The sequence below is a fragment of the Petromyzon marinus genome, chromosome 38, assembly GCF_048934315.1.
Source record: "Petromyzon marinus isolate PM22_M1 ecotype Great Lakes invasive population chromosome 38, UKy_Petmar_22M1.pri1.0, whole genome shotgun sequence".
NCBI classification, from domain to species: Eukaryota; Metazoa; Chordata; class Hyperoartia; order Petromyzontiformes; family Petromyzontidae; genus Petromyzon; species Petromyzon marinus.
The window spans coordinates 4,511,249-4,529,050 of record NC_133704.1 but is presented as its reverse complement, the minus strand read 5'-3'; the positions used below and the strand labels follow the sequence as shown (position 1 = coordinate 4,529,050).

Genomic DNA, 17,802 nt, shown 5'->3' with positions numbered 1-17,802 from the left:
AAAAAGCGAAGCCCAAGTACTTAACGTAGCAAAGTTTTCAGCCCTTCAAATGAAAACATAAAATATAATTTCGACTGTCATACCACAAAAAATGTATCTCAATGCTCAAGCTTATTTTGTTGAACCAGGCAGAAAAGCTCAAGAGGGAGACGGTTATAATCTCATTTGCAAGAATAACCTGGGTCGACACCAAAAAATCAGCATGGCAATGAAGTAAATAGAAATCCGAGCAAACAGACGCCGCGTGACGATGTCTCCGATTGGTACGGTTGGCTGCGTACGGTGCACGGCTGGCTACGTACGGCGCGAAAGAAGTTCAACGTGCATGACCTGACCCTGTCGCGGGGTTGGTGGGAAAGTGTCGTCGCTCCACCAGCGGTTACTTGCCAGCGGTCTCTGAAGTAGTTCTTTAACATCTCCTTTCGTGTGATGTTCTACTCGGGCAGGGCGATGCCCCCCACCCCACCGCCCCCCACGGTTTTCGTCGTCGCGTGTCGTGACGCCAGCAGGCGATGGAATTGGATTTTTTTTTGTATTGTTTTAAAGAAAAAGAAAAAAAACCACACATACATTTTTTTAGAATCAACGGGATTTTATTGCAGACGTGGCATCGCGTTCAAGTGGCGCGTTGGGTGCGCGCGCTCTCGCGCTGTCCGCCCGCGATCGCCTCTCAATATTCACGGCCGTTCTTGCGCAAATGAAAAATAGATTTTTGCATTAAAATTAGAGCACGCGGTAGGCCGGTGGTATGAAGATGAATGCGCGCGTGCGGGGAGGTGACGGTATCAATTGCGTTTGGGATAAATGTCACACGGCTGCGACGATTGTGCGTGCGCGTGCGCGTGCGTTTTATTTTTATGAAGATCTCATAATGATCACGCGAACGTTTTACGGCCGCGTCTTCGTCGGGGAAGGTTTGGCCCCCGGCCTCCCGTAGTCTGCGGTCGTCGCGTCCCGGGCCCCTTCCGGCTGCCGTCCGGATTCGGGGGGGTGGGGGGCGGTGACGCGGCGATCCGGCGCGTTCGCCGCTCGTTGCAAACGGCTCGCCGCTGGCGTTCCAGCAAGCCGCCCCGGTTAATGTCGGCCGGTGAGAGGCGACGACGCGAATACGAACAGGCGCCGCCCGTCGCACGACCCCATCCGAAAGCGAGCACATCGTTGCAGGGGTTCGCGGTTCCATTCCAGCGGCCGCCCTGGTTAACGCTGTGGTCTGTGTAACAGCCACGATAATACGACGACTCCTTTGACAGACGGAGCCCGCCTACTCCGCTCGCGGCGGACGTTAAAGAATCCCCGTGACATCGTTCGCAAGACTAGACTAGGCCGCTGTGTGCCGGCGTCGGGCTCCAAGTTTTGGCCAAAAAAAATAAGACGTCGAAAATGACCCAAGCGGGGGCACAACGCACAGCGACGCCGCTCCCCGCTGGCAGACGACAGCAGTCTGTGAGGCACAGCGCAGCTCCTTCCGTTGCGATCGCCCTGCTCGATCAGTACGTCACAAGACCTGGAAGAAGGAGGTGGTTGGTCCTCGGCTTCGGTCAGCGGTTCTCTACCGTTTTGCTATGGCGGCAACCCCCCCCCCCCCCAATACACAACCACGTGCACCCCCCCCACCACGCCCCCAGGTTACTAAGGCCACATCACCGTGGAGATCACGTGTCCACGCCTCCAGTCGTTTGATGTTTTGCGTTCGTAAGGCCGCAACGGTGGCCCGAGCGTGTTCACAATTTCCCTCCCGCACGGCATCCGTGCCTCCAGCCTGAACCGCCGCCTCGCTTAGGCGGCTCTCCAGGGCACGGTTCGGCCCGAACGTGTTCGGGTTCAATCGGCGAGATCCGTTAGCGTCAACGCGGGTGGTGGAAACTGTGGGCGGTTTCCGGCGGCGATGTGCAAATTCCATTCGTCGACGCGGTTACCTTATTCCTCCCGCTCCTCTTCTGTGAGGTGGGCCCCGTCGGTTTCACCTCTCACTTTGAAAACATTTAATCGCACGTGGCCGACCGTTAGGGAGGGGGGGTGGCCCACCTCTCCGAGCGCAACAAAATCACGGCTCTGAGCCGTCCATTACGCGCTCCGTGGAGCCTTGGGTCGCAGCAAAAAAATATATCGTGGCCGAAACGGTCGCCGGGACAATGGTTACGTTTCATATTCGCATCCTTTTTTAATAAAAAAAAACGTGGCCTGTAACCTCCCCCCAGCGCTGTGGGGACAGTGAGGGTTGGTGGATCACACACACACACACGGGAAACTTCATCCCTACACCGCCTGGCTTGCCAGGGTACAATGGCAGTACAGCAAGCCGGCTAATATCCCATCTGTATTACATCCGTACGGAGTATTGAGTTTTAACCCCCCATCACACGCGCATTATTTTTCTCCTGGTACTCCGTTTTCCTCGTCAGTGGAGGTGGCCACACATTACAAAAGTATAGAACCGCAGAGCTTGGGCAATTGTCGATAGCGCCAGTTCTGGCTGCCTTCCCACTTGCCATTGTCTCTCTCCCTGTTCCCAAGAGCGAGCGGTCACTGCCCCCGTTACGAATTGTGCATTTAACATTCTATCATGAATTGTCTAATTGTTTTAGTAACAAACAAAAAAATCTGAATAACGCGGCCCGGTCTGAGGCCTCGTGCCTTAACTCCTCTCAGACAGGGGCTTTCTTTCAATTTCGATATCGTGGGGTTTTTATTTTTTTGCTCCGATGAAGGGCCGTTAATTACATTGCGTTTTTTGTTGTCGGAATTTTCCTCCACAATGTGTGAGCTTAACTCGCAATTAACGCGGGCCCTGCAGCGTCCGTTGTTTTGCGCGCTCGTTTTTTTTTTTCGTGTGGCCAATTCCTCAGGGCCCCCTTTCAACACGGCGGGTTGAGGAGGTGCGAGGAGGTGGAGGACTGAATACGGAGTGAAGGAGTTGGGGAGGAGAGGGAAGGAATTGAGGAGGATGAGAAGGGTGATGAGAGGGAAGATTAAATAGAGGAGGAGGCGAGGGAGGGGTGGAGGAGGAGGAGGCATGAAGAGGTGGAGGAGGAAGAGGTAGAGGGGGACAGGCAGAAGTGAAGGAGAAGAGGGGAGGAGGAGCGGGAGAGTGCAGGTATCGATTCGGTAATTGATTTTGTTTCTAGCAAAGGCAATAATGGATCTAGCGTGCTCGACGGAGGTCTTAGAGGTGTCGCAGTGTTGGTGCGGTGGGGCAGCTGGGTGAGTGCTGAGTCGGGGTGAGTGTTGGGGTGTTGGGGTGAGTATTAGGGTGTCGGGGTGAGTTTTGGGGTGTTGGAGTGAGTATTAGGGTGTCGGGGTGAGTTTTGGGGTGTTGGAGTGAGTATTAGGGTGTCGGGGTGAGTATTGGGGTGTTGGGGTGAGTGTTGGGGTGTTGGGGTGAGTATTAGGGTGTCGGGGTGAGTATTGGGGTGTTGGGGTGAGTGTTGGGGTGTTGGGGTGAGTATTAGGGTGTCGGGGTGAGTTTTGGGGTGTTGGAGTGAGTATTAGGGTGTCGGGGTGAGTATTGGGGTGTTGGAGTGAGTATTAGGGTGTCGGGGTGAGTGTTGGGGTGTTGGGGTGAGTATTAGGGTGTCGGGGTGAGTTTTGGGGTGTTGGAGTGAGTATTAGGGTGTCGGGGTGAGTTTTGGGGTGTTGGAGTGAGTATTAGGGTGTCGGGGTGAGTATTGGGGTGTTGGGGTGAGTGTTGGGGTGTTGGGGTGAGTATTAGGGTGTCGGGGTGAGTATTGGGGTGTTGGGGTGAGTGTTGGGGTGTTGGGGTGAGTATTAGGGTGTCGGGGTGAGTTTTGGGGTGTTGGAGTGAGTATTAGGGTGTCGGGGTGAGTATTGGGGTGTTGGGGTGAGTGTTGGGGTGTTGGGGTGAGTATTAGGGTGTCGGGGTGAGTTTTGGGGTGTTGGAGTGAGTATTAGGGTGTCGGGGTGAGTTTTGGGGTGTTGGAGTGAGTATTAGGGTGTCGGGGTGAGTATTGGGGTGTTGGGGTGAGTGTTGGGGTGTTGGGGTGAGTATTAGGGTGTCGGGGTGAGTATTGGGGTGTTGGGGTGAGTGTTGGGGTGTTGGGGTGAGTATTAGGGTGTCGGGGTGAGTGTTGGGGTGTTGGGGTGAGTATTAGGGTGTCGGGGTGAGTATTGGGGTGTTGGGGTGAGTGTTGGGGTGTTGGGGTGAGTATTAGGGTGTCGGGGTGAGTTTTGGGGTGTTGGAGTGAGTATTAGGGTGTCGGGGTGAGTATTGGGGTGTTGGGGTGAGTGTTGGGGTGTTGGGGTGAGTATTAGGGTGTCGGGGTGAGTTTTGGGGTGTTGGAGTGAGTATTAGGGTGTCGGGGTGAGTTTTGGGGTGTTGGAGTGAGTATTAGGGTGTCGGGGTGAGTATTGGGGTGTTGGGGTGAGTGTTGGGGTGTTGGGGTGAGTATTAGGGTGTCGGGGTGAGTATTGGGGTGTTGGGGTGAGTGTTGGGGTGTTGGGGTGAGTATTAGGGTGTCGGGGTGAGTTTTGGGGTGTTGGAGTGAGTATTAGGGTGTCGGGGTGAGTATTGGGGTGTTGGGTGAGTGTTGGGGTGTTGGGGTGAGTATTAGGGTGTCGGGGTGAGTGTTGGGGTGTTGGGGTGAGTATTAGGGTGTCGGGGTGAGTATTGGGGTGTTGGGGTGAGTGTTGGGGTGTTGGGGTGAGTATTAGGGTGTCGGGGTGAGTTTTGGGGTGTTGGAGTGAGTATTAGGGTGTCGGGGTGAGTATTGGGGTGTTGGGGTGAGTGTTGGGGTGTTGGGGTGAGTATTAGGGTGTCGGGGTGAGTTTTGGGGTGTTGGAGTGAGTATTAGGGTGTCGGGGTGAGTATTGGGGTGTTGGGGTGAGTGTTGGGGTGTTGGGGTGAGTATTAGGGTGTCGGGGTGAGTGTTGGGGTGTTGGGGTGAGTGTTGGGGTGAATGTTGGGGTGAGTATTGGGGTGAGTGTTGGGGTGAGTATTAGGGTGTCGGGGTGAGTGTTGGGGTGAGTATTAGGGTGTCGGGGTGAGTATTGGGGTGTTGGGGTGAGTGTTGGGGTGAGTGTTGGGGTGTAGGGGTGAGTGTTGGGGTGAGGATTGGGGTGTTGGGGTGAGTGTTGGGGTGTTGGGGTGAGTATTGGGGTGTCGGGGTGAGTGTTGGGGTTGGGGTGAGTAATGGGGTGTTGGGGTGAGTATTGGGGTGTCGGGGTGAGTGTTGGGGTGTCGGGGTGAGTGTTGGGGTGAGTATTGGAGTGTCGGGGTGAGTATTGGGGTGAGTATTGGGGTGAGTATTGGGGTGTTGGGGTGAGTATTGGGGTGTCGGGGTGAGTATTGGGGTGTTGGGGTGAGTGTTGGGGTGAGTATTGGGGTGTTGGGGTGAGTGTTGGGGTGTCGGGGTGAGTGTTGGGGTGAATGTTGGGGTGTTGGGGTGAGTATTGGGGTGTCGGGGTGAGTGTTGGGGTGTCGGGGTGAGTGTTGGGGTGTTGGGGTGAGTGTTGGGGTGTTGGGGTGAGTGTTGGGGTGAGTGTTGGGGTGTCGGGGTGAGTATTGGGGTGTCGGGGTGAGTGTTGGGGTGTTGGGGTGTCGGGGTGAGTGTTGCGGTGTCGGGGTGAGTGTTGGGGTCTTGGGGTGTCGGGGTGAGTATTGGGGTGTCGGGGTGAGTGTTGGGGTGAGTGTTGGGGTGAGTGTTGGGGTGAGTGTTGGGGTGAGTGTTGGGGTGAGTGTTGGGGTGAGTGTTGGGGTGTTGGGGTGAGTGTTGGGGTGTTGGGGTGAGTGTCGGGGTGAGTGTCGGGGTGAGTGTTGGGGTGAGTGTGGGGGTGTTGGGGTGAGTATTAGGGTGTCGGGGTGAGTGTTGGGGTGAGTGTTGGGGTGTCGGGGTGAGTGTTGGGGTGTCGAGGTAAGTGTTGGGGTGATTGGGGTATCGCGGTGAGTGTTGGGGTGTCTGGGTGAGTGTTGGGGTTTGTGTTGGGGTGAGTGTTGGGGTGAGTATTAGGGTGTCGGGGTGAGTGTTGGGGTGAGTGTTGGGGTGTCGGGGTGAGTGTTGGGGTGAGTGTTGGGGTGTCGGGGTGAGTGTTGGGGTGAGTGTTGGGGTGTCGAGGTGAGTGGTGGGGTGAGTGTTGGGGTGACGGGGTGAGTGTCGGGGTGAGTGTCGGGGTGAGTGTTGGAGTGTCGAGGTAAGTGTTGGGGTGAGTGTTGGGGTATCGGGGTGAGTGTTGAGGTGTCGGGGTGAGTGTTGGGGTGAGTGTTGGGGTATCGGGGTGAGTGTTGGGGTGTCGGGGTGAGTGTTGGGGTGAGTGTTGGGGTGTCGGGGTGAGTGTTGAGGTGTCGGGGTGAGTGTTGGGGTGTCGGGGTGAGTGTTGGGGTGTCGGGGTGAGTGTTGGGGTGAGTGTTGGGGTGTCGGGGTGAGTGTTGGGGTGTCGGGGTGAGTGTTGGGGTGTCGGGGTGAGTGTTGGGGTGTCGGGGTGAGTGTTGGGGTGTCGGGGTGAGTGTTGGGGTGTCGAGGTGAGTGTTGGGGTGAGTTTTGGGGTATCGGGGTGAGTGTTGGGGTGTCGGGGTGAGTGTTGGGGTGTCGGGGTGAGTACTGGGGTGTCGGGGGGAGTGTTGGGGTGTCGGGGTGAGTGTTGGGGTGTCGGGGTGAGTGTTGGGGTGTCGAGGTGAGTGTTGGGGTGTCGAGGTGAGTGGTGGGGTGAGTGTTGGGGTGAGTTTTGGGGTATCGGGGTGAGTGTTGGGGTGTCGGGGTGAGTGTTGGGGTGAGTGTTGGGGTGTCGGGGTGAGTACTGGGGTGTCGGGGGGAGTGTTGGGGTGTCGGGGTGAGTGTTGGGGTGTCGGGGTGAGTGTTGGGGTGTCGGGGTGAGTGTTGGGGTGTCGAGGTGAGTGGTGGGGTGAGTGTTGGGGTGAGTTTTGGGGTATCGGGGTGAGTGTTGGGGTGTCGGGGTGAGTGTTGGGGTGAGTGTTGGGGTGTCGGGGTGAGTACTGGGGTGTCGGGGGGAGTGTTGGGGTGTCGGGGTGAGTGTTGGGGTGTCGGGGTGAGTGTTGGGGTGTCGGGGTGAGTGTTGGGGTGTCGAGGTGAGTGGTGGGGTGAGTGTTGGGGTGAGTTTTGGGGTATCGGGGTGAGTGTTGGGGTGTCGGGGTGAGTGTTGGGGTGAGTGTTGGGGTGTCGGGGTGAGTACTGGGGTGTTGGGGTGAGTGTTGGGGTGTCGGGGTGAGTGTTGGGGTGTCAGGGTGAGTGTTGCTTGTTGCGGAGGGATGCTGTTTGAGCCCGGCGGGCCGCCCCTGGTTAATCTTGCCGTGCCCATTCACCGTGAAACACGACGCGCCGTCCGCTTCACGTGCGGTGGACGTTCAGAGGTCCCCCGACAAAAGACTCGGGCCGTTGCGTGCCAGCGCCACGGCCGTACCTCGCCAGCGCCACGGCCGTACCTCGCCAGCGCCACGCAGCTTCGTGTTGAGTGGGGAGCACCGTGACGCTCGGCTGCGGCGCGCAGCAGCAGCAGCAGCAGCAGCGCCGTCCGTCGCGCCGGCCTCGCGAGCGGCGGCGGCCGCCAACGCCCCTCGCCCCCTCCCCCCCAGATCCTCGTGGTAAAATGGTGGACAACTCCACGCTGAAGTCAAGGCTTGACCCGGAAGCAGACGGCCTGCCGAGGGTCCGGGCCCGCAAGGGCCGTCGTCACGGCGACGGGGAGAGCGACAGCGTCCACTCGGACTCCTCCGACTCCTCCAGCTCCACCTCGTCGGCCGCGTCGTCCACCGCGGCCTCCTCCGCCGCGTCGTCCACCTCGGCCTCGGCGGCGGCGGCGGCCGCGGCATCCACCTCCTCGTCGGTCTGCTCGCCCTCGCCGCCCTCCAGCGCCGCTTCCGCCGATTCCGGCGGAAGCGGCGGCGGAGGCGGCGGCGGCGGCGGCGGCGGAGGGAAGATCCGGCGCGACGCTCCCTGCCGGAAGGGCTCGCCCGGCGCCGCCTGCGCCAAGCGGTTCAAGCGCGCGGGGTCGAGCGACTCGGAGCGCAGCGATGAGGGCTGCCCCCGCACGCCCACGGGGTCGCCGGACGGTGCCCAGCAGCCGGCGCCCGTCGGAGCGGAGCCGGCGGCCGTCGCTCGACGTGGCGCTCCGGCCGCCGCCGTCGTCACCGGTGGCGGCGTGGCGCCGCTCAACCAGAGTCAGCCGCCGACGAAGGCCGTCGCCAAACCCAAGGCACCGGACAAACCGGCGGAGTGGCAGCCCGGGAACCGTAAGCAGCAGCAGCAGCTGGCGCCGGCAAGCGGAGTCTCGGAGGACACCGCGGTCACGGCACCGGCTCCCGACGACGGAAAGGTGAGGTCGCGGCAACTCTGCACTCGTGGACATACCCGGGGGGGGGGGGGGGGGGGTGCACTTCTGTGCGGGGGTGCCGATTTGGCAGGGCTCGTGACCGCCCGTCTGCCGGACGGTTTTGCCGCGCCCGGTTCGTGTCGTCGTCGTGAGATCCCTCCGGCCCCGCCTCCGAGTCTGCCATTGGCCAACGGTTCGTCCGGTCGGCTTGAGCTCCGCCCATTCCGCGGGGCGGTGGAACGGAACGTCGGACGGCATCCGAACTCCACCGTGGCGGTGGGCGTCCTTGGCGGCGGAATGCCGCCGGTTCACCGTCACGATCTGGGACCCCGATTCCAATCTCCCCGAAACATTTCTGTCTCTTTACCGTCGCGGTGAATGCAGTGGCGCCTCGAGTGCACTGCTGCAGGGGCGACGTGACCTCTGGTTGGCGAGCCGTGTCCCGCGGCCGTGTCCCGCGGCCGTGTCCCGCGGCCGTGTCTCGCGGCCGTGTCCCTCGGCCGTGTCCCGCGGCCGTGTCCCGCGGCCGTGTCTCGCGGCCGTGTCCCTCGGCCGTGTCCCGCGGCCGTGTCCCGCGGCCGTGTCTCGCGGGTGCCGTGTCTCGCGGCCGTGTCCCGCGGCCGTGTCCCGCGGCCGTGTCTCGCGGCCGTGTCCCTCGGCCGTGTCCCGCGGCCGTGTCCCGCGGCCGTGTCTCGCGGGTGCCGTGTCTCGCGGCCGTGTCCCGCGGCCGTGTCCCGCGGCCGTGTCCCGCGGCCGTGTCTCGCGGCCGTGTCCCGCGGCCGTGTCCCGGTACACGTTGCCGTGGTGCCGTGACGGGCGGGTGGGTCGTGGCGCCGGCGTCGCGCCCTGAGCGAGGAGGGTTGACCGTGCCAATGAGGCACAAATAGGGCACCGTGGTGGTGGTGAGATGTTAACTACCTCGCCTGGACTACAGGAGGTCCGTGGGTTCGATCCCAACCCTGATGCCTGCTGTGTATTTGGAGTTTGCGTGTCCCTCTCCCCATGCTCACGTGGATTGTTCTCCGGGTAAGCAGCAGCCCAATATTTGTCTGCTATAAATTTCCACGTAATAAGCCACGTTCGTTGAGCAATCACTTGTGGCCAGGTCGCTTCTGAAAAAAAGCTACATAGCTTAGTGGGCATTACCTGGTAAAATAAAAGTAGTTTATAGTTTTTTACAATTAGATAGTCATATTTGTCCTGATTTTATGTTCCGATTTTATATTTGCTTCATTGCTGTACAGTCTTACTGTTGTTCTCATTATTTTATACATTTTAAATTTTATCCTCTTGCAAACGAGGCTCTATCCTGTTCTCTAGAATTCTCACCTGGTCACACCAAAATCAACTTGGAGCCTAATACTTGACTTGCGTTCACAACCAAAGCAAAGAGCATTCAGAAATTTTCTTTCACCCGACATAAAAAACAGAAAATGACCTACATACCGCTGAGATTAAACTACACGAGCATGTGCGTGTGCGCGTGCGTGTGTGTGCGCGTGCGTGTGCGCGTGCGTGTGTGTGCGTGCGTGTGTGCGTGCGTGTGTGCGTGTGTGTGCGCGTGCGTGTGCGTGCGTGTGTGCGTGCGTGCGTGCGCATGCGTGCGGTTTATGTGGCAGTGGTTAACGCTGTGCGCTACGAACCCAGTGACCCACTCATGAGCAATAACAGCGGCGAATATTTCAACCGGTCCTGGATCTCCCGTATGTCGACTGGGCCTTCAAAAGTTAGCCAGCGCCGATGTGTAAAACATCGACGAAGGCAGCCGGGTGTGCTGTTGGCCACACCACCCCCTCGTCTGCTGTGTCGTCATTCAGAGGCGCTTGCTAACAACACTTGTCCCAACAGTCTATTGAAGGCTATAGGAGGGGGATCTTTGTGTTGTGTCCTTGCCTGTGTCTGCGTGGAACCCACGTGCTTTTGTGAGCTACGCGAGGACACGTGGCCTCCAAGTGCACCTAGCCTGGACACGTCACATCATTTGAGTTTCACTCGTATTTTTTTTGGTTTAGATGATTATACCTACGATCATCACCCAGGAATGTCTGTCCTTAACGCTCGTGACGTCACTCCACATCGACCAGCCCCCTCATTAATATTCATGAGCAGGTGACGTCCTCAAAATGGACACCCCCCCACCCCTCATTAATAATTAAGAGTGGGTGACGTGACTCCATATGGAGTACTCCCCCACCCCCCTCACTAATAATCATGCACAAGTGACGTCACTCCACATCGAACAGCCCCCCCTCACTAATAATCATCAGCAGGTGACGTCACTCCAAATGGACACCCCCTCCATTCATAATAATTAGCGGGTGACGTCACTCCACATGGGGGGGGGGCGAGACGCCTCCTCCCCCCTCCTCGGCGTCAACTTACAACCCTCACTACAAAGGCAGAACCCTCACGTCACGTGATCTCCGTAGCGCTGTTGAGACATCAAAGTAAAAAGGACGTCATGATGAACAAGGGATTATAACCTTAAAATGAAATGGGTCTGTGTCACCGCGCCCTTACAAATTGCAGACGCATTAATGCAATGAATATATCACGTGGCGTTCTGCTTTTCGCTTGCAAGTTTCAGATTTACTGCAATACACCCGTCCTTGGACGGGCAAAAGGCTAGTTGGTTATGATTATTTCCGGCCCTAGGTTCGATTGTCTGGATCACGGCTGACGATCAGTGGCGAGTGATGCCCGAATAGATACTGGGCCTCCGCTAGGTCGGCTCGGCCCTTGCAGTGAGTACTCGGTGCGATGTGAAAACATCAACACTTGGGAGACAAAGGTGGCGCCGTGCGTGGCGCAGCCTACTTTCCTCTCTTATGTTCCGTGCCAGCCTTAATAGGTGCTCGCTAACAACACTTTCCTCATCGGTGTGTATGTGTGGAGATGGAGCGGTGCAATCGGATCTCGTAAAATTGTGGTCGGTGTCAATCCATGGTCAACGACTTTCTCTCTATCTCTCCTGAGTGCGACTGCTACTACGAACACATAAAGTTGCACTGCCCCAAATGTACACGTGGAGGCGGCGGGTGGGTCCGGTCGGTCGGTCGGTCGGTGAGTGAGTTAGTGCGTGGGTGGGTGGATGAGTGAGTGGGTGGGTTAGTGCATGAATGGGTGGATTAGTGCGTGGGTGGGTGGGTGGGTTAGTGCGTGGGTGGGTGGGTGGGTGCGTGCGTGGGTGGGTGGGTGCGTGCGTGGGTGGGTGGGTGCGTGCGTGGGTGGGTGGGTGCGTGCGTGGGTGGGTGGGTGCGTGCGTGCGTGGGTGCGTGCGTGGGTGGGTGAGTGCGTGGGTGGGTGGGTGCGTGGGTGGGTGGGTGGGTGAGTGAGTGCGTGGGTGAGTGCGTAGGTGGGTGGGGGATGAGTGTGTGCGTTGGTGGTGGCGGGATGAGTGAGTGCGTGCGTGCGTGGGTGGGTGGGTGAGTGTGTGGGTGGGTGTGGGTGGGTGGGTGGGTGAGTGTGTGCGTGGGTGGGTGAGTGCGTGGGTGGGTGTGTGCGTTGGTGGGTGGGGGGATGAGTGAGTGCGTGGGTGGATGAGTGGGTGGGTGGGTGGGTGAGTGAGTGCATGGGTGGGGGGATGAGTGTGTGCGTTGGTGGGTGGGGGGATGAGTAAGTGCGTGGGTGAGTGCGTGGGTGGGTGGATGAGTGAGTGAGTGCGTGGGTGGATGAGTGGGTGGGTCGGTCGGTGGGTGGGTGAGTGAGTGGGTGGGTGAGTGAAATGGGTGAGTGAGTGCATGGGTGGATGAGTGCGTGGGTGGGTGGATGAGTGGGTGCGTGGGTGGGTGAGTGCGTGGGTGAGTGGGTCTACCCACAGTTCACCACCTCTCGGACAAAGCAATTGAACGGCTCAATCACTTACGCCCGAGTCTTCAGTGGTAGAAATAGGAGCGCCCACTTTCGATTCCCCCACGTTGTTACCCAAAAGTCTCTCAACAGCCCCCCCCCCACTCTCCGTGCCACACGAGTGAGCGGCCATGCTGGCTGGCACAGCGAAACGAGCCCGAGGCCTCCATCGGTGCTGACTCAGCAATTGGGTCACGGTCTCCCTCGGGACGTGCGGGCGGCAGGGGGCGGGGAGAACCCGACGCTCATGGGGAAAAAGGGGGCCCTGAGTGTGGTTGGCACCCCCAGTGGTGATGACTGATGACCCCCCAACCCCGTGCCTCCACCCCCCCACCTTCCCGCTCGGGCTGCCACCTGTCCTGAGGCAGCAGCAGCAGCAGTTTCTGCCCTGGGAAATCTCTCGGTCTTCGTGCGTGGACGGGAGTCCCTGTTGTTGTCAGCCGCGTCGGAGTAACGACAAGCCACCCACTCGAGGCGACGCTTTCGCATGCTGGTCTCCCCTCTCGGATACGTCCCATTTGTGTTTTTTTTCATATCGCGGCATCATTCAAGAATACTGGAGATCGAACCGCTGCGGAATATGCGACGTGCACAGTTTTTCGCACGGAGGCGCGGGAGGCCACACACGGCTAGAACCATTCGCCGGCAGTAATTGCCCAAGCTCTGTGATCCCATATTTAGGATAACGAGTGCTTGTATTGCGGAGGTGGGGACCCTAAGTGCCCCTCTCGCCACCAGCGGCGACGTTAATTCAGCCCCTGTGCGCCCATTAGCCGTGTCGGTCCTGGGGCTTGCTTGACCGTACTTCGCCACGCTGGTCAGTATTGTCGTTGTTTGTGAAGAGCAGGCGGCTCAGGCCCTCGTTCGGATGTCACTTGCCGCCGACGTTAGCCGTTAGGCGTGGCTGGAGGATCGGACTCGGGTCGCCGGATGGATTTAGCCCCTCTCCAGCGCCCCCTCCCCCCCCCCCCACCAAAGCTATGAGGGCTGGCCCCTCTCCCAACTCGGTCCCGAGAAAGCAACACAACAGGCGGCGCCTCGGGCCCGTTTACGGCAGTGGTACCGGTGGTGGTGGTGGGTGGTAGTGGTGGTCGGTGACCAGTGAGTCAGCACCGGGGATGGGTGGGTGGGGGGGCGGCTGGGCTGTCGTGGTGTCGGCGCGAGGGGAGCGCCATCCTTTGTGAGTCCCACGTCTTGCCTCTCGCGCAGCTGGGGCCATCGCTGTGAATGGGGGCCCCGTGATTGATGTCGCGCTCCGCGGCCCCGGCCACATTCACGCCGCTCGGTTCCCTCTTGTGGCAGCGCGCCCGGGAATCCACGCCGCTAATTATTAACGATGGCACGGGAAGGGGGGGGGGGTGCGGGCGGTGTTGTAATCTCGCGTAAGGACACGCGGAGGGAAGACGCGGCCGTGGGTCGGTGGCGTTAAAGATGCGCTACGGTGCTTTTTGCGCGTAAGACTGAGAATATCGATCAACATCTTGACGGTTGATGATGATGATAATGATGATGAACGGGTGACTGCTTTGAGCAGGCAGGAAACGCTGCTGCTTTGCTTGAGTGCGGCTGGGAAACATCACTGTTCGTTGGCGGGACCTTAAAGACTCTTGAGATGTTTTATGCTCGGGCACGGGCACGTTCCCCGCGGGGCCCAACGTGAATCTGGCAGCAGCAACAACTTGAACCACGCGATCGTCTCGCGGAATCTGCTCGGCATTGTGGGCAGCGCAAGCGTTTAGGGGCCTGTGCCATCCTACAGCGGGGGCGCACGCTTCATCCCCGGCGCTGTCGTCGGCATCGTCAGCCACTGTCAATCCACTGCTGGATGAAGGCCTCCCAGAACCGACGCCATCTCGCACGATCCTGCAATGCAACAAATTCAAATGTAACAAATGTACGGGTTATAAATAAAATGTCATCATGAGAGCAATCGAAAGAGAGAGAGAGAGAGAAAGAGCTTGGGCGATTTGGTGGGGGGTGTGGGAGCGGTGGTGTGCAGCGGTTATCACGCTGCGCTGCGAACCCATGCCGACCTGAGTCAGACTAGCAGCTCACAGCCCTGGGCACACCCCAACTTGACCAACCCCCACTGAGCACCATGGTGAAGTATGGTCAAACAACCCCTGCGCTTGACAGTGTGGGGAGACCTTCATCCAGCAGTGGATTCACGAAGGTGCTGAACACCTGCAATGAGGATCACATTGCCTGTTTGCGATGTGGATATGTGATTGCGCGTGCACCTAGCCTGGCACAAGCGCCGTGGTGACATCACCGCCACTTGGTGACGAATGGCGGTTGTTACTGTGATCGAGCATAGGCGCGTGCATGTGCAGTTGCGTGTCTGTGCGATTGTACGTGTACGTGCGTGTGGGGAGCGGTGGTGTAGCGGTTAGCGCGCTGCGCTACGAACCCGGCGACTCGAGTTCGATTCCCGCTCGCGGCCAAACACCCAGTGACGATTATCTGAATCGGTCCTGGGCCTCCCCTAGGTCGACTCGGTCTGAAATGAGTACCCGGTGCGATGCGTAAATATCACAAGGGGAGACAAAGGCAGCCGGGCGTGGTGCTGGCCACCCACCCCCTCGTGTGCCGTGCCGGCCTTCATTGGTGCTCGCTAACAGCACTTGCCTCAACAGTCGGTTAAGACTATATGGGGGATCTTTGTCTTTATGTACGTGTGTGTGTGTGCATGTGCCTGATCTTTGGCTGCTTGAGAATTCGGACCGTCACAGAGAATAAACAGTTTTTGCTGACTTTCTCTACTTCCTCCACTTTTCCCATGTTTTTTTTCCAAAGCCCCCCTATAAATAGCGCCGCTTTATCTCCCTTTAAAAAACACACACACACACACACGCGCGTGTGCGTGCGCACTCGCGGCCGAGGGTTTTTATATTTTTTACCCCCCTCCGTCCGTATGCCCTGTATGTCAAGTATTTATTTTCGTGATCGTGGAGAGAGGTTTTTTTTTTCTCATACGTCTTTCTGCGCCGCTGACACCCAGAGAGAGAGAGCCAAGGGCCGCGGAGTGGCCCGTTGCGATCGGCCAAAGGACCGCAAATTGCCCGCGAATTTCACGCAAATTTACGAGCCCGTGCCTCTGGTACAGCTCCGCCAATTGACACTTTCATTGCGATCATTGAGAGGCAGCTGCAAAGTCGTTGCGATCCCACGCGTGTCCACGTTTGCTCGCCTATCTGTGTCTCTCTCTGTCCGGCGGTGCGTACGTCCGCGCGTGCGGGGCCCAATATTTCAGACTGCCAGGCCACCTCCAGCGTTCTGAGACTCAAAAAAATTACGTAATTATAACGCTTTCCCATAGAGCAGCGGCAGCAGATGACAAATTTACTCACAGGAGAGAAAATAAATGCCTCAACGTGGCATTCCTCACCGTGGCTGGCCGCGGGGCCACGAGGGATGTCCGATCGAGGCTGCCACCCCACCAGTCGCTAAACCAATCCACTCTGGATGAGTGACTGAGTGAGTGACTGACTGACTGGCAGGGTGAGTGAGAGACGGAGCAAGTGAGCAAGTGAGCAAGTGACTGAAAGAGTGACCGACAAAATGTAATAAGCGAGCGAGCGAGCCTTTGTGTCAATTACACGGTCAACAAGTATGCTCCGAGCAAGCTCTCTCCCTTTGCCCTCCCAGCTGCTTGGCATGACAGGTGAGAAGCTGCATTGAGCAACTGTCTATCTATATATATAAATAAGTAAACAATATAAACCATGCCCACTTTCTGTGCCATGTCTTGAGATGTCGTCACATTTATATGGCACAGACTCACAGAGAGACCCACAGACTCGCACAGAGACCCACAGACTCGCACAGAGACCCACAGACTCGCACAGAGACCCATAGGAAGTTGTGACCGAGCGCAGTTTCTGAGATCCGACGAAATCGGGCAACACGCTGGGCCCCCACTCACCCCACCTTCACCAACCCACATTGACCAGCGCCGTGAAGTGTGGTTACTCAACCTCTACAGCGTGGGGAGGTCTCCATCATTATAATAATGACAAAAGAGTCTTGTGACGTGCTCGGATTTAGCGAAACTGACAAATCGTTTTATGATCGCGAACTCGGGCGACACAGAGCGCAAAACCGTCACGGTTCGTCGTGTGCCAGTCCAGCAGTGGATTTGGGGCTGAAGGTGAATGCCAGTGAACTTTGTACAAATACAGTCGCACAACGGAATTGAATAGATGGCCGAAGCGGGCAGTGATGAGTGGTCTTATACACCGGAGCAGATAAGAGTGGTGAGATGAGAGGGGAGAGGTAGGAGAGTGCGTGGAGGGGAGTGGAGTGAGATGAGAGGGGAGAGGTAGGAGAGTGCGTGGAGTGGAGTGAGATGAGAGGGGAGAGGTAGGAGAGTGAGTGGAGGGGAGTGGAGTGAGATGAGAGGTAGGAGAGTGCGTGGAGGGGAGTAGAGTGAGATGAGAGGGGAGAGGTAGGAGAGTGCGTGGAGGGAAGTAGAGTGAGATGAGAGGGAGAGGTAGGAGAGTGCGTGGAGGGGAATAGAGTGAAATGTCACCTGCACCCCTCCCCCAAACTCGAATCTTCATCCTGATTGGCCAGCGGCCCGCGTCGTGAACAATGAAGTGGGGCTCGGTCTCCATCGGGAGCGAGCGCCGTGATTGACGCAGACGTCGCCCCCACAGTAGCGGAGCGCGTGTTCGTTTGTTTGTTGTTACAGTCGGTCCGTCAACTACGGGGGGGGGGCGGGGGGGGGTCACGGGTTCAGTCTCACTCGCTCACCCGGTCCCACTCTGGGTTGTCCCGCCTCGTTCTGCCGCTTCTGCTGCTGCTGGTGCTGGTGGTGCTGGTGGTGGTGCTGCTGGTGCTGGTGGTGGTGCTGGTGGTGGTGGTGCTGGTGGTGGTGCTGGTGGTGGTGCTGCTGCTGCTGGTGGTGGTGCTGCTGGTGCTGGTGGTGTTGCCCGGCCAAGTCTGCCGGGCGGCGTCGACAGCCGGCAACCCCCAGCGGGGGAAGCCGCTGGCGGAAGGGAAGGGGCCAGCCGCTCAGTTCGGTCGTTGAAAGAAAAAGCGTAAGGGGGGGGGGGCGTCCATAAATGACGTCACGCACCTAGGAGGAGGGGGGGGTGGTCAGACATTTGTAACGATGTTTGACGAGGGTGGGGGGGAGTTTTAGAAATGTGACGTCCCATCAAAATGCGCAACTTTAAATAAATATAGCATTATATATTCTTAGCTCTTTCGGTAAAGTCACGTTGAAGGGAAACAATAAAATATATATAAAACAATAAAAATTCTCACGACGTTTCAACCATAACACAAACGTTTGTGTTATGGTCGAAACGTCGTGAGAATTGTTATTGTTTTATATATATTCTATATATATTTTTACCATAACACAACCGTTTGTGTTATGGTCGAAACGTCGTGAGAATTTTTTATTGTTTTATATATATTTTATTATTTTATTGTTTCCCTTCAACGTGACTTTACCGAAAGAGCTAAGAATATGAATTACTGCAGTCACGAAAGCTTTAAATCAAAATATAGAATTGTTATAACAACACTCCTACAACATCAGAATGCAGCGCCACATTAAATACGCACTACAATGACAATAGTTTAAAGCGATTTGAAGCATGTTTTATTTTCAAAATGGAAATATGGTTTTAGGGGGGGGGGGGGCAGACCTTTGTGACGTCATAT

At 57.7% G+C, this 17,802-nt stretch overlaps 1 protein-coding gene across 3 annotated transcripts in view; it reads left to right on the top strand.

Annotated features, from left to right (window-relative positions):
* Window positions 1-17,802, top strand: part of LOC116950061 (F-box/LRR-repeat protein 19-like) — a 94,098-nt gene that overhangs the window by 17,394 nt on the left and 58,902 nt on the right. For all 3 annotated transcript variants that reach the window (XM_032967475.2, XM_032967476.2, XM_076072569.1), the window contains exon 3: window positions 7,541-8,280. In XM_032967475.2, coding sequence (XP_032823366.1) covers window positions 7,555-8,280 — 726 coding nt within the window. In that variant the 5' untranslated portion in view covers window positions 7,541-7,554. The remainder of the gene's footprint in view (window positions 1-7,540; window positions 8,281-17,802) is intronic.